At 40.9% G+C, this 17032-nt stretch overlaps 1 protein-coding gene across 3 annotated transcripts in view; it reads right to left on the bottom strand.

Annotated features, from left to right (window-relative positions):
* The window catches only part of CADM1 (cell adhesion molecule 1), a 334278-nt gene that overhangs the window by 66945 nt on the left and 250301 nt on the right, over positions 1-17032 (bottom strand). For all 3 annotated transcript variants that reach the window (XM_032641396.1, XM_032641395.1, XM_032641394.1), the window contains exon 2: positions 710-856. In XM_032641396.1, coding sequence (XP_032497287.1) covers positions 710-856 — 147 coding nt within the window. The remainder of the gene's footprint in view (positions 1-709; positions 857-17032) is intronic.

Genomic DNA, 17032 nt, shown 5'->3' with positions numbered 1-17032 from the left:
CCTCTTCATGTTCCTTATGTTCATAACTCTTTCCACAGGTCATGAATGTTCTGAGGTGTTGGGGAGAATGGGGACAAGTGTGCAGGAGGCGACATGCCTGACACCTACTTTGGTTAGGCACCAATGCTCTCATATCGCAATTTTTCTAAAGACCTGATTCTTGCTCTTGCCAAATCCTGACACCCATTTGAACCATTGCTATGATATACAATTAAGTTTCGATTACTGGCTTTTGCGATCTTATATTTGGAAGGATTTCAGCACATGGGCACCTCCATCTACCACAGGCTATGGTGACAGGAGATTTGGTTTTGTCTTTATAGTCACAGATTGCCTAGGAAACTTCAGTCTTCGGACCAAACAGATTACCTTTGAGAATGCTGTATTTTCCTTGCTTTACCCTACTTGAGTTGTTTGTGTCAGCTAAGTATTTGGGACTCAACGGCAATTCACCTTGAATTACTACAATCAATTCCTATTGCAAAGGAAGACTGCCTTACTTTTAAAAAAGGACCATTCAAGGTTTCTATTAAGTAGGAAGATTATGATTGCATGTCTCTTCTTTCCTCTGAAGAACTGATTAAACTTTAAGCATCTAACATTAAATTTAAAAAAAAAAAAGAAAAAAAAAGGAGGCCTTGGCAATCTCTATCAAGACAACGTGTAGGAAAAAAAGTTGCCATCTAATGCTATAGAGGTGGAAACTTACGCCGGAAGTCCCTGAAATAAATGGTCTGTCTGTTGGGATTCAGTAGTTGGATAACAGAGTCGTCACTCTTATTGACCTGGCAGCTGATGGTTGCAACTTCTCCCTCGATCACTGTCACATCTTTCGTAAACAAATTCTGTCCATCACCTTTAGAAAAAGGAGAAAAAAATTCCATCAATTAAAATTTGGTTAATAGGATCAATTAAAATGAGATACAAGAAGTGAATTAGAAAATAGACACGATGGGAATTCCCTGAAGGTCCAGCGGTTAGGACTCCGAGCTTTCACTGCCAAGGGAGTGGGTTCACGCCCTGGTCGGGGAACTAACATCCCACAAGCTGCGCGGCCAAAAAAGAAAATAGACAGGAGCAGCCACATTTGGTAAGGCTCACACACACCTTTCTCCAATAGTCCACAAAACGAGTCTATTAAGCTGAGCTAGATCTAGGGGCAAAATACAACTAAGCCTGGAATCAACGTGCTGTCAGAAGTTGTGATGTCCACGCTCCAGCCTCCAGTGTTTTTACTAGCCAAGTAGTATGCTGGAGAGGTATGGAAAGGTAAGAGTATTGGCCGTCATGAGGAACAGCAGCTCCCACAAACGGAGTAGGGGAAATACGTATACATCAGCCTTCCTTATCTGCGGGTTCGGCATCCGCAGATTCAACCAACCACAGATCGAAAATACTACAAAAAAAAAAAATTCCAGAATGTTCCCCAAAGCAAAACTTGAATTTGCACGACAGCAACTATTTACATAGTGCTTACGTTGTTTTTTACCACTATTTACATAACATTTACATTGTATTGGGTATTATAAGTAATCTAGAGATGACTTAAAGTATACATTTTTTTTTTTTTTGGGGTACTCGGGCCTCTCACTGTCGTGGCCTCTCCCGTTGCGGAACACAGGCTCCGGACGCGCAGGCTCAGCGGCTGTGGCTCACGGGCCCAGCCACTCCACGGCATGTGGGATCATCCCGGACCGGGACGTGAACCCGTGTCCCCTGCATCGGCAGGCGGACTCTCAACCACTGTGCCACCAGGGAAGCCCTAAAGTATACCTTTTATAGAAAGGACTTGAGGATCCTGAGGTTTTTGGTGTCCGTGGGAGTCCTGGAACAAATCCCCCGTGGATACAAAGGAATGACTGTACTGAACCTCAGCTCAAATGCCCTTGAGCTATTTGGTCACCTCACAGAAAACTCAAGGGGTCATTTAATAGAAGTAGGTGGGAGGGCTCAGTAAACAATCTCACCTTGTAAGTGGATGTCAAGATTCCCAAAGTATAGGCAGTTCCGTTATTTATTGCGTAGGGGTGGGGACCTGACTATGACCCTTTGGAAACTCAGTAAAATCCTGGGAAGCCTTACAGTTCACTTTATTACTCTGTTCTCAGAAACTACATCTTCATGACTCACCCAAAGCTCCAGGCAGTTCTGAACCACGCCCCTTCTACAGACTACTCTCTTCCAGCCATATAGAAAATCTCTTACAGAACGTGTCAAAAAGTCTAGGCTTTCAGATCCACTGATATCTGGATTATCTCCAGATCTGCTCTACTTTGTTGCTTCTAGGATAAGTGACAGTAGCCAGGGCCCCTCATAAATGTCCTAAACGATCCACAGCACAGGTAGGAGGAGAGGAGACTTCAAAAGCAAAAGATGAAATAATTGTTGAAAGTCCAATTCCGCACCAGGCATAGCAGGGGATTTAGCAGTATAAGACATTGTCCTAGCCTCTAAGAAGCTGCAATGTTGGTGAAAACTGATCCCTAATTCCCACTTACAGAACAAAAAGTATAATATAGGCAATAGGTACAATGGTCAATCAGGGAGGGGACAAGAGAGATTGCTTTTTAGCTGTAAGATTTTAGGCAAACTATTTAAAGTCCCTGAGACAATGTCTCATCTGTAAAGTGGGGATAGTAATTAAAAGCTATCTCACAGAGCTGTTGGGAGGATTAAGAAAGATAATCAGGGACTTCCCTGGTGGCACAGTGGTTAAGAATCCACCTGCCAATGAAGGGGACACGAGTTCGAACCCTGATCCGGAAAGATCGCACATGCTGCGGAGCAACTAAGCCCGTGCGCCACAACTACTGAGCCTGCGCTCTAGAGCCCGTGCCCCGCAACGAAGAGCAGCCCCTGCTCACCACAACTAGAGAAAGCTCGCGCGCAGCAACGAAGACCCAACGCAGCCAAAAATAAATACATAAATAAACAAATTTAAAGAAAAAAAAAGAAAGATAATCAGTGTAAAGCATTTAGCACTGTGGCTACCTTTCGTAAAACTGAATAAATGGTAGCTGCTATCATCATCACCACCATCACTTCTCTAGATGTCAAATCCCAACTAAGCAACTGTACGTGTTGCCAGTAGTGTGGATACAAGAATGAAAGCTCACGGTCCCTGCTCTCAAGGAGCTCTCTATGTAATTATATATCAACTCAGGGTGGCTTATTCACTCTCTGAAAAAAAACCTGTCACATTAAGAAACAAAGGTCAAAGATAAGTACTATTCTAAAAAAAAGAATGAGACCGCATAAATAGAGATGCAATTTGAGTAAATGGAGGATTTCCACCTGCTCTCGTATTTCTGCTGAAGCATCCTTTTTTGGCAGGACACAGTTGGGAAGTGTGAGAAGGGACGTCTAAGATGGCTTTAAGCCAAATCCACCTAGAAATAGACCAGCCTACGGGAGAGGATTAGAAAAGAGGCAACTAGAGGGATAAGGAAAAAATTATTAGAGGCACAGATAAACAAAAATTCTTGATGCTTGAGGAGCAGAGCAAAAGGAAACCCAACCTTGAGACCTCTGATCCAGGGAAGTAACCTGGGTGTGAGAACGAGGCCCACAGGGCTTGTAGCAAGTGAAAAGGTAAATCTTCCCTAGCTTGATCCAGCAGTGAAAGCTTAGTGGGCTGAAGAGTGTTAGAGAATAATATCAAAGAGGAAGAGTGATCAGAGGAGACGAAGTCATGCTTATTTTTTCCTCAGTGGGTCACCGTGACAAACACAGAATTCAGAACCAAGCTGGGGGGAGCAGTTTATTCCCAGATCTGAGACTAAAACAGGGAAAAGGAATTCCTGCCAACTGAGCAAGCTTTTCAAGGTGGTTTTGCTGGCCCTGGCGGGGAGGTCTGTACAGAAAGGACAATACTCCATTTCCTCAGGGTAACCCAATCTAGTAAGGAAACATTAAACTGCATGATTCAAATGCTGTTCTGTCTTGAAACACGGGACTTGCCTTGAGGAGGTTAGACTATCAAACCAGTCTACCGGATTGTGGAGGAGATTTCTTCTACCTAAAGGAAGTTTATTAGCAATACAAATAAGAATCTTCAGCTTATAAAAGAAACACATGGAAAGGCTACCCAGTGAAAGGCCTTAATCCCTTTGGCCTTATAGATCCTGACCACCATCTTGCACATGCTGGGACTTAAAGCCAAGCGCAATTCAATTAAGCTCTAATAGAATAGTTTCTGTGGAAATAACCATCCACTCTAATTTTAGTCTTTACTCAGAACCCTAGTATATTCTGTCTATATTCATATTAAGGCTATGAAACATTTGCAAGGGAGACAGGAGCAGAGGAGTTGACTGTGGTTTTGTATTTAGAGCAAGGAAAGTAATAAAACAGAACCAGAGGGATTTTTTGTTTGTACGTTTCTTAAAAACTCTAAACATTCTTATTTATTACTTATAATTAAAGAATATAAGACCAGATCCCTTTAATGTGTCATTACTGAGTAAATCATTCAGGTGAAACTTTTGCCATCTGCAAATGTTTGCCCTTGCTGTGCTCTGGCACGTAACAGGCTCTGCAAATCCACGGTGGTATCATCATTACTACTGTATTATTTTTTTGAAATTGCGAAGGCCAACCTAAGATCCACTGTCTCGGAAAATGACAATTCGTAGCTGTGTTAACATGGTTACAATACAAGTGCTAAAAAGTTATCAGTGTTGCAAGATATCAAAGTGCCTTGACTGATGGTGGTGGCCCAAGGATGGCACTCTATAAAAGTCACCAATAAATTATATGGGTCAGCTGGACAGTAGTTATATTACACAGAGCTCCATGCTTGGAGCGTCATAAGATGGCTGCAATGGAATAATAATGACCTATTTAGTTGAGGCAAAGGAAGCGAATGACAGCGATGAAAATATGCTATGTATGTCAGTACTCCTAACCGCCTGAAGCCTTTATGTAAAAATAATTTCTGCTCACGTCTGCAACTATTTCTTCCAAACAGAAGGGTGCACTGTGACTTGATAAATTTCCCCTTGAAACAGATATCATGACAATTAGGTTGTTACAAAACACAATTTGATGTGTAGCAGAAGGCTACAGACAGGTAAGTTTGGTGCTTTTCTTAAATAGTCCATTTAAAAAACTCTTCCGATTTTCTAAAATTCAATTAGCAGATATACCGTCAGGGCAGAAACAGCACACGTTCTGGGCAAAAGAAATCAAGTAGGTACAATATACTGTAGCCATTAAATAAGGCTGTTATCAGCAAGGTAATTTATTTTAAGGGTGGAACAACGTCTGACATGTATAGACATTTTTGACTGCTAGTTGGTATATGTGGGTGAGGTTTAAGAGACGGAATCAAACTGGCTTTTAATTTATACCAGCAACTGTATTCCCTATAACTTCCCTATCTGACCCACAAATTCTAAAAATAAAACTCTGGCATTAGAGAGGCCCATTCTCTCGCAAGCAGGTCTCCCAAAGTACTCTAGAAGTTGCCAGGACATTCATTACAAGGAAGAAAAAGCATATTACCTAAAGCAAAAAAAAAAAAAAAAAAGATAAAATTTATTTTGATGATCAGTAAAGACCATTTCAGCTGAGCTGATTAGGGCTGGAGTGGGCTTGGGAATGCAGTGGACTCAGAAATCCCCCATTAATTCAATCATCAGTTGACTTAACTCATGGATTCTTTCCTGAAACCTCATTTTGTTATAAACACTATGTAAATGCATTACACAGAACACTAAGCCTGGGCTGGAATCTATTTGACCAACAAGAGAACTGCCTGAAAGGGGTGATGGGGCAAATCTTCGAGCAAGAAGCTGAAATGAGAAATAGCATTCTCAGGCACCGGGACTGGGAGAAGGGAACGTATGCTGCTCTGACGCTAGGCGTTGTGTTAGTGGCTTTGCACGCTTTTCCTTCTCAAACTCCTGGAGTTTTCAATGTCTCCACTTTAAAGATTAAGAACCTGAGACACGGAGAAATTGAAATAAGCTGCCTAATGGAATTCAACTAATTCCTGAATTAGTGGCCGAGCTGGTGTTTGAACCCAGTTACATCAGCTTCTCCAGCCCATACAGTTTGTACTTTTTAACCGGCCAACCTCAAGATTTGTTGCCAAGGTTCTACCGGCTCTGCCTTGGAAAATTTACTTGTTTTTAAAGAGGGTGATTTCCCTATAAGCAACTTCTGATTTTTTTTATTTCCATAATTTATCCAGAACACAATTACACACTTCAAGATGAGAGAGAAACTGTCCTGAATGTAAAACACCTTGTTTACTACTGCTTCCTTCTTTTAGCACTCAGCACACTGCCCCTGGAGAATGCCTTTATTACCAGTGCACGGCCAGCGTTTCCCAGCACCGAGGGCTCTGGCCCCCGCTGCCTGGCTGTTAATAAATAAAGCACTTCATTTACACCGGGGAAGTCTCTCCAGTCAAGTCTATAATAAAAGGGCAAGTCACAGTTGGAACAGAATTCGGTTTATACTATGGCAACTATGTAAACTCTTCCTGACTCAAGGAGCACCAATGACTCTTTACTGGGAAGACAGCTTGACCAGAGAAAGAGCAAATAAGGTCCCCTGTTCTACTCTTTCAGTTGCAAAATCGTATTAGGGGAACATTTTTTTTTAATCCTCTGCTGTGTGGAAGGCTGAACCTAACATGAAATCAGCATAGTCAGGTTGCCTAAATAGGCAAAAGTCCAACCAACAATACAGGCTGTCCAAAAAACCCCAACCAAACCAACAAAAAAATCATCCTGCCAATGATCAACGTAGCCATTAAAAAAGCCACCAGAGTTATCGAAATTTTACACTAATTACAGCTTTGGGGTTATTAATTCTTCCCCTCCAAATTGTACCTAAGTTGAGACTTTCTAAAGAGGCAAAAAACTTGCATGTTTTTGAAACACTTATTTCTTATTGGTATGTGAGCCCTGTGTCTTAAAGCTTCAAACGGCTTTTCCCCCATTCTCATTTCTGTTGGATCCCATTTTTACAACCATATCAGTTACGTGCCCAACTTGAAAGAAAAACCCCTTACCCCAACCCAAAGACAACCATCACCAACAGAGGCACTGCAATTCCTGCTAACGTTTCTGAGAGCTAGCCTTAGAACTGAGTACATTTCAGGAAAAGAAAAAAAAATTAAGATTCTGCTGAAACCCAGAGGGAGAAATCTTTCTAACTGCACATGTTCCTCCAAGTCAACGTAAACACAGCGTTCACTATAAATCATTAACAAAGCCATTAAGATGTGATTTCTATCTAAGCAATTATTGTCAGCATATTTCGTACACTTCCTTTAAAAGACTCAATCCTATCTTTCAATTCATTAAACTGTTCCTTGCATTTACAGAGTTTTATATCAAATCAGAAACCTATTTGAATTAATAAGAATTAGAGTAAAAGTAATTTGAAAATAAATTATTTGAAGTTCAAGCCACAAAAGCTTTTGATGAAAGAATTTAGACCCCTTTAAATATTACAGTAACATTTTCAGTCATCCAATGTGCAAATAAAAGACAGTGAGAACCTGTGTCGAAAACGATGGGTCCAGGACTTCCCTGGCAGTCCAGTGGTTAAGACTCCACGCTTCCACTGCAGGGGACGCAGATTCCATCCCTGGTGGGGGAACTGAGGTCCCACGTGCCGCGAGGCACGGCCCAAAAAAAACGAAACAGAAAACGATGGGTCTATCAACCATGGATTAAGGTTAAGGGTGAGCCCTCTTCAACATAAATACAATTCTTTATTTCGAAGAGAGACAATACTTCAACCTTTGTGAATACTAGAGTATTTATTTAAAATCAAAAGCATTCAATCTGTCTGCTGTTTACAAAGCTACTCTTAACCTTTTTGATCCTCATCCATGTTTTGCTATCCCAAACAGTAAAGTCGAATTTGTTGACTGCTCCAAGGACTGTCTACTCAATGGTCAAAATAATTATGAACGCGAACCATACAGTTCACAAGCTCAGAGTTAAAATAAGACAAACCAACTCAACAGATAACTGAGTGGGCAAGAGTACATGGCACGGACCAAAGCATTTCCTCTGTGTCACCTTCTTCTTCATAGAAGTCTTGTGGAAACCAAGGCCAACAGAACTAAAAGGAACCTCCAGATCAACTCTCTCATTTTATAGATAAAGACAGTGAGGCCCAGGGAGGAGATATGTAAGTAAGATCACATGGCAAGTATGAGGCCCCATCTCCTGATGGCTCATCAAGGTATTTCTATTCTTGGTTATTTCTAAATAACATTTATTGATTTGCTTCTAATTACAAAAGCAATAGATGCTCAAGGTTTGTTTGTTTATTCTTTTTATTAAAAGCTTTGTTTCAAGTGTAGTATTCATAACACTTTATCCTATGGCATGGAGATGGTCAGGATCTCCTAAGAATCTCCTGTTATATAATTACTGCTGTATCACTTGAGCTTATGGAAGGAAAAAAACAACTGAATTTAATCTAATCTCCTTTTATAATCAGGAAAAGGTGAGGCAAATTTTTGAACGGCAAGTTAAAGAGTAATCTTCCCTCAGTGCTGGCTTTTTCTTCAATTAAAACTGTTGATTTCCCCTGAACACAAAACAAAAAAATATCATCTGACACAACATAAAGCAATTCATGAATATTCTGTGTACACATTCTTGTTCAGTTGACTAATGGCAAATTAACGTTCTCTATTTTGGCTTAAACACATACTAGAGGTATGTTTGATTAGCATTGAATTCCAAAAGCTGATTACTATGCATGCTTTGATTATGTAATTACATAATAGAGTATAATGGCTCCTTTGGAGTCATTATGATCTATATTGCAAATATGTTTCAGTTTTGCTGTAGTTTAAATACGTTGAGATGAGAGCTCAGAACAAGGCTCCACTTTTCAGTCTTACCAGCTAAATGGGCATTTCCCCATTCATCCCAACATCTCCTTGACACCAATTAAGGCCTCTTGTGTCAAGCTGCATACACTTTTGAGAAGTTCCCTTTGTTTTCTCAGCATTCAAAAAAGGACATTGATTTTAAAAGCTGTATGATGCAAAAGGCCTGTTTCAAAAAAAAAATAAATAAACAAGGCTGAAATTCCATCCTTCATCCATCCTTTGAAAGGTCTGCAAGGAATCACATCTAGTTCATTAATCACTGTTCAGACAACCACAAGGGGGTTAAAGATGGAATTTCACCTTTAACTCGAAAATGCACACGAAGGAGGGACAGCCAAGAATACTGATGCTCATAGTGGTGACTTGCCACGACGCGTTCAGCCACACCAACTTACACAAAGGTCCAGTTCTGCAAATCTCATGTCTAGCAATATCCCTTTTAGAAGGCGTAGCTCTGAAAGAGCACGGCCAGATTTTGCCTTCAGAGTTCCCAAACCCAGGGTTTGATGGATCTAAGGCTAACAAAATCGACCTAGTGAATAGATTTTGATAATTCCACCATCACCTTACAAATTGGAAAGTTCAGGATTTAAAACAGGACAAAAGTTATTGCAAAGGACCATGTCAAGACTCTCTTGTCCCCATGAAATCCTTTAATCTTGTGCTCTTTCTTTTGTAAGAAGAGCTGTTTCTGCTTTTCTCTTCCAAGATAATGAGCTCTTATACCATGCCAAACCAAAGGTGACCCGAGCCTTAACTTTAAAGACTAATAAGCATCAAGCTGTTTTTACCTTTGGGTCTACTGGTTTTCAGCATTAAGGCTGAAGAACCGCGGTCAAGCAGTTCAACTGTATTGACTGTTGGTCAATACAGTCCAAGTGATATTTACATATAGGATGAGAATCTCTTTTGTGAAAGGAAACATTGATTAGATGTGTGAAAACTCTTTTCCAGAAATACTGTGACAAAAGAAAGTAGTTACGGCAGCTGCGCCTATGCTCTTTCAGTTTTAACCATCGCATTAGAAGCCTTCCTCTTAAAAGACTGAGCTCAATAGGACTTTTTAATCAGAGCCCACAGCACCAAGAGGGCCAAGCAATTATGATGCTTATGATCTGAGCTGCCTGACCCCATAAAGCGCAGAGGGTTCAGTGCCCTCTATAGAATGTTTGTGGGGAGTGATACCCGTCCACTAAACGTGAAGATCTGAATTAGCTTTTCCATTAAAATCCACTTATCCAAGAAGCGAAGGCAATCAAAGAAAGAGGAATATAAGAATAAACCATAAAAGATAATAATAATCACTGAATCCTTTTGCTCTTCACAATGAAATGTGAAAATCCCAGACTTTCTTCTCCTCTCACTCCTTTTCATAGCTGGACAGGTTTCATGGCATTTTCGTTCATCAAAAAGATAGCATCTTTTTTGGAGAGAAGACAGCCTCACACTGAAGAAAAACTTCCTCCAGTGGACACGTTTTCTGAGAATTAAAAGAGAGAGGAAAAAACAGAGCCCCCAAAGTGGGAAAGTCACTGTTTTATTTGCTTGTGAGATGGCACTGAAATCACCTTGTGGAACAGTCATTTTAAGCCTGCTAAATCTTCTTAGAGGCTCTTGGGAGAAAAGAGCCTCTTAAAAAAATATTAATTAAAAAATAACCACAGCCATCCAACTTGGACCTTGGAGGAGAACAATCTGAATACAGAGGCTTCTTACAAAACTAATTGTGTTGGCAAAGCAAGGAGTTTCTTCTCAATGGATTTGATTCTGTGATGCTCGTTTATGGCAAAAGAAGAATAAAAGAACAGTTTTATATTGCTCTGCTGCGGTAGCAATTCTAAGGGGGGAGTGTTCCAGCATTTCAAAATACACTGTCTCTTTCAGACAGAGCGTGCTGAAGGCCGACTATTGCTCTTCTGCACCAACCACTTTGCTAATGAACCGATAATATGCTATTCCATTCCCTGGGATACATTAAATGGCTACTTTGCAGAGTGAAAACTAGTTGCACGGTTCTGCTGTCCATGAGCATGGACTACTGGGAAAGAAAATCACATTCTAAAATGGATGCATTGTGCAGGTGGAAGCCGCTAACTGGTGAAGCACAGACCCTCACACCATCCAGTGGGGTGGTCACTGGTCCCAAAGTTAGCTGAAGCCTGGGATAATGGGAATGGACGATTTTAATTCATATAGAGAACTATCCACATTTCTCAAACCATGAGCTATTCATCATGAAAACAAAAGGTTTAAATGATTAAAACTCAAAATACGCATTAAAATATTTGAGAACCACAGAGGACGACACACATATTAGGTTCTATTATTCCTACAAATACTTAAGGGAACTTGGACTTCTTCCTTACCCGGGAAGAGACCTTGGCAGCCAAGCCATTTACTATACACACAGCAGCAGCCTCTGGTGAGCCCTCACTCTGTAAGAAAATATAATGTTGCCTGTTTTTCTAACCAATTGAAAAGAAATTCACGAATTTCTGTCTCAAAGCTACGGAGACAGCAGACTCTACTGTGGTCTCTTCTTAACTGATGCTTCTCAATTTCCCTACATGCTAAGCATATTTAGAGATGCAGATTGTTTACAATAACTGCCCCTCTATAAAGTGCTTTAAATTGAATTTCCTCCCAACCCTTAAGCTCAAGTCTCAACGGAGACGGCACGTGCAGTTCCCTTATTTTTTATACCCTGCTTTTAAGCACCCAATTTAATATCATCTTTCCCTTCGATGAGAGGTACCATTATTAAACCCGGGTCACTTGCTTCAACTTACTAAAAGCTGATTTTTTTTTTTTTCTTTACGTTTGCCTCCAGGGTGTTAAAAGACTAACAATTAGTGTAAGATATTTAAAATCACAAGGCTTATCACATGTAACAATGATTACTACACACAGAAAAGAAAAGGGAAGTGACTGCTTTTCTCCACGTCTGGAGGCAAGAGAAACACATTTCTAAAGCGTTCATTATTATTTTAATTTTTTTACTATCAAGAAAACGCCCATTATTTCTGGAGGGAGCATTATTTTAATTATTTGTATGATAACAATAGCTAAATACTTTAAAAATGTTTTCTGTGTGCCAGGCGCTATGCGTTGTTTTTTGTGTTATTTCATTTAATCCTCACAGCAATCCTACGTGGTTCAGTATCTTATCATCATCCCCATTATACAGATGAGGAAACTGAGACTTAGAGAGGTTAAATAAGTGGCTGGAACCAATATCCAAACCTCCGTCTATTTAACTGTGGCACTAGTCACAATTACAGTATGTTAATGAGGCTTTATTTTATGATGCTAAAAGAACGGTGGGGAACTAATGGAAGAATCTACTGTATCTGATTTCTATGAGCTAGGACTAAAACTAAAATAATACAGCTTAGAAGGAATTTGAAGCCTATCCATCAGCAATCAGCATGTTCCAATATGTGACAGCGATATAATTAGCTCTATAACCAGAGTCCAAATACGGGTCCTTTAGTATTTAGAGAGAGGATGTCTGTTCTGCCGAATGGTCCCGACTCAAAACGCAGTTCAACTCCAACTTCAGGCATTGAGAGTGTCTGCTTCAAGGGCATTCATTAGTATTGACAATCTATGTGACTGAAATTTGGCTGTAATAGCAGTCTCTCTCTACATCTCCTCGTTCATTTTTCCTGCCAACAAGAGCCACTGAACACCTTCCAAATTTAAAGCTTAGAGCCGACAGGACAAGCAAGTAAGGATATCAGTTGGAACACATCAGATATGGACTCAGAGTGAATGTCAACCTCAATTGACATGACTACAGGAACAGAAACCGGGGAAATGGGAGGGGATGGATGTTTCACATTCTTATGCTAGAGGGTATTCCGAGCGTGTGTAATATGGTTTGTTGAAAAAACAGCTGTAAATCCATGATAAGCATCATGCTGAATAACGTGGCAACGTTCAGCTTATTCACGTCTCCTACCAGGAATCCAAGCAGCTTTGGACTACTTTATGAAATGACAGTTTCTTAGCTGGAAAATTGGGTTCTGTGACTAAGGCCCTTATGGTGAGCTATTCCCTCTATTATCCGTCCGTCACAAAGCAAGTGGTGGTTTTCTAACCTCTGGTCCCAGCTGAGTCTGAGAAGAAACATATGAGTTAGAAAGCTCTTCTTAAGCCGGGGTCTGATGAAGGGATTGCATATGGAGAGTGGCCAAAGGAGATTCCAGATTCTACTTTCCTGATTGCCGAGTCCCCGGCGGAAAGCCTATGTCAGTCAGAGGGGCCCTGCAAGTCTCCAAAGTGGTGCCATTATGAAAATAACTTGATTAGTTATCATCTGAATGTGGGCTGTTGATTAATCATCACTGAAATTAGAAGATGTGTGATAAGGACATCACTTGTACCTTATTTTCACTTCAGAGGCATCTAAGGAAAATGAGACCATAAAACTCGGAAAAAAGGAATTTGTGCTGCAGTTCTGAGCTTACTGGTGGTGAAACCGGGAAAAACTCTGAATCTGTTTTCACATTTTAAAAAGGGTAAATGGCATCTCTCCTCCAAGGTTATCATGAGAATCGAGTGAGGAAATGTGAGTAACAGTATTTTTCAAGCTCCAAAAATGCTAAATAAAGGATATAATCTTTTCCTTCTCCAGCTTCTTCATTAGCATCATGGCTATCTCCACGCAGCCTCTGTCTATAGTGCTCGGACCTTCTTATGAGCTTCCATGATCTGCTGGAATCCTTTTTTTTCAATTTCAGAGCTTTAGCTAGCATTCTTTTCATTCTAAGGCTAACTAAAAAAGCACAGAGTAAATTAAAACATCTTCATCATTAATGTTAAATTGCAAACTAAAACCATCCTCAGTATGAAAAGTATAAGGTGAATAGCAGATGCAGGCAGAGGAGTGAACATTTAAAATTAGGTTCAATCTATAGCACTACAAACATGACTTATTTTCTGTTTTCCCTCCTTTAATTATACGGTCATGATTAGTTCAGTGGACAATTTCCGTGTTCTAAGGAGTGTTTAACATGTTAGGTTAGTCATGTAACACACAACACCCTTGCTGGAAAACCTCAACCGTCAGTCAACACCTCAGATATCAAGTTACTGAATACGCTGTTCCACAAAAGTGAGCTTTCCATACCATTGAATCTCTCTCTGAAGGCCAAAATTAAAACGAAATGAAATGAAACAAAAACAATTTCCACAAAGCTTGCTGACTTGCCACTTTGTCCTATGCTCCTATTTAAGGAGGATGACATGAGTTAATGACATACGTAGGACTATGTGGCCCTTCTCTAAACAATCTCAGCTGTCAGGCTTGTATATGTCCTTGCTGCTTCCCTCCAATGCTGGCTGTCACTTCTTGAAGATAATTCCTTCCTTTATTACTAAGGGCAAGAGCTTTGAGAAAGCTACTGGTGCTAAGACCTTTCCTGCTTACTAATCCAGGATGTTTGAGGTCTCTAGACACGTAACCTTCACTAAGTGGTGTGTCACTGTGGCATGAGGGGGGTGTAATTTCCCCCTTCATTTGACACTGGAGGAAAGAAAAGTGCACAGACAAAATTTAATTAACAATAATATTTGGCTTAGTTTGACAATAATACTTTGACACTAATAGATATTCTTGTTGTGGCCTCTCCCGTTGCAGAACACAGACTCCGGACGCACAGGCTCAGCGGCCATGGCTCACAGGCGCAGCCGCTCCGCAGCATGTGGGATCTTCCCGGACCGGGGCACAAACCCGTGTCCCCTGCATCGGCAGGCGGACTCTCAACCACTGCGCCACCAGGGAAGCCCAATAGATATTCTTCGGTAAAAATACACCTTTGAATGTAGGAAGCAAACCAATAAAAATAAATTGGTGACTGACTCTAGTTTGTTTTTTAATGTTATTATTATTAGTTCAAACCCATCTATTACTAAGCTATGTATAAAGGCAGGTAAACTGACCATGGAGGATGCCGCAGGATCCAGCTGGAAGTCATTCGCTTTCCCCATGAAGCTCTGATACCGCCCCACGTTCCTAGACTTCTGGCTCATGGTGTGTTGTAATTGTCAGTCTTGGCACTTATTACACCGATAGTTCTATGGTCATTTATTTACAGGGTGGTTTCCTTTTTAAAAATATTTTGATCTAGGTTCAACTGCTAGCACTGCCAGTTATTTGCTAAACCTTGCAAAAGTTACTTAAGCTCTTGAAGCCTCAGGTTTTACACATGTAAAATGGGTCTAAAAATTATAATTATTGTATCTCCTTGAGAACAGTCATACCATCTTCTTCATCTTTGTATTCCCAAAGCATGACAGAGAGTCAGTTTACAGAGAAAGTGTTTAATCAATGCTTGTTAGGGGAGTTACTAAGACCTTTACACTGAGGCAGTCTCATTTTTGGAGACAAGTCTCTTAACATCAAAACATTAAGTTGTACCCATATCTCTCATTAAATATAATTGTGAACTTCAAGTGAACTTAATTAAGAATTTCCTTAATTTTGCTTTTGAAATGATTAATTCCAATTGTCTGTTGTATTCTGAAACTAACCATTTGCTTTTCCATGGCTCAGATATTTTCACAAGGTCGAAAAGAAACAGCCCTAGTGCTGTGTCTCCAGTGGTCAACAGAGTAAACAGCCCAGCTTTAAGAAGTTCCTGATGTATATATGTATTGCATCTTCTTTATCCATTCATCTGTCGATGGGCATATATACAATGGAATACTACTCAGCCATAAAAAGGAACGAAACGGGGTCAGTTGTAGAGACGTGCATGGACCTAGAGACCGTCACACAGAGTGAAGTGAGTCAGGAAGAGAAAAACAAATACCGTATATTAACGCATGTATGGGGAACCAACAAAAACGGTACAGATGAACTGGTTTGCAGGGCAGAAATAGAGACGCAGATGTAGAGAACAAACATATGGACACCAAGGGGGGAAAGTGGCAGGGGTGGTGGTGGTGGTGGTGGTGTGATGAATTGAGAGACTGGGATTGACATGTATACACTAATATGTATAAAACAGATAACTAATAAGAACCTGCTGTATAAAAATATAAATAAAATAAAATTCCAAAAAAAATGAAGTTCCCGATGTTGCGAGGGAGGCAGACATGTGTACGTACAGGGACAGCACAGTGTGGTGAGACTCATAAGCCACGAGGATGCTAATGCACTATGGGAAACTGGAGAAGCCAGGAATGACCCTGTCAGGATGGGGGTGCAAATTCCAGAGAGGATGAAGAAGAGACACTAGAAGGAAGGATCGTGGTGTGTTTAGAACAAAGGGAAGAGTGTGGTATGCTCTGAAGAGTGCCAGGAAGGGGCGCTTTCTAGAAAGGTCATTAGGTCCAGATATTGAAGGACACTGCAGGCCAGGCTAGGGAATTTGCACTTTATCTTGTAATTAATAGGGAACCATTAAGTGATTTTAATCCAGGGAGTGATATGATCACACCTGTGTTCTGAAAGATAACGTTTGTGCAGAGAGGGAGGGAAGACGGGAGGTGGGAAAACACTGGAGCCAAGAAGATCAGTTAAGAGACTTCAGCCACAGAGTACTCGAAGCTGATAAGAGCCAGGTAAGGGAATCCAGAGGGGGGAACGGCAGAGCTCAGGGTGGGAGGAGGGAGAGTGAGGAGGAGTGGGGAGCCCTTCCAGGTGAGGCACATTAGTGGGCTTTCAGCTCCGTTAAGGGGGCCCTGGGTGTCCCTCAGTCACCTCTGTTCAACTCCAGTTAGTGTCTAGTGGCCTTCTAAGGAAGGACCAGCAAAGAGCTAACTTTCAAAAGGAGCTGGACGGCAGTTCACACACCCATTCTCATCACCACTGTTGTTCACCACGGAGATGGGTTTTTGCAGCCTCACTTGTACCAAAAATAGAATTAGGGTACCTGGGTGTCCCTCCACCCCTGCAACCCTCACCCCCAAAAGAGCCCTGCTATTTCAGTGTGGTCGACCGGTAGTTTTGAAAATCCCTGAGAGATGATTAAAAATGAAGAATCTCAAATCACAGCAGACTGACTGAGTCAGAATCTGCATTTCAACAAGAGACTCTAACCATTCATGAGTGCGTTACAGTTTGAGGGGCTCTGGCCTGGAGTACAGCAATTCTCTCATGATCATAAACATTGAGACTGATGGCTTAACCAAGGAAGAATACAGAAAGAA

This window comes from Phocoena sinus, chromosome 8 (assembly GCF_008692025.1).
Source record: "Phocoena sinus isolate mPhoSin1 chromosome 8, mPhoSin1.pri, whole genome shotgun sequence".
Taxonomy (NCBI): domain Eukaryota; kingdom Metazoa; phylum Chordata; class Mammalia; order Artiodactyla; family Phocoenidae; genus Phocoena; species Phocoena sinus.
The sequence above is the reverse complement of the archived record's forward strand: the minus strand, read 5'-3'. Positions and strand labels throughout refer to the sequence as shown.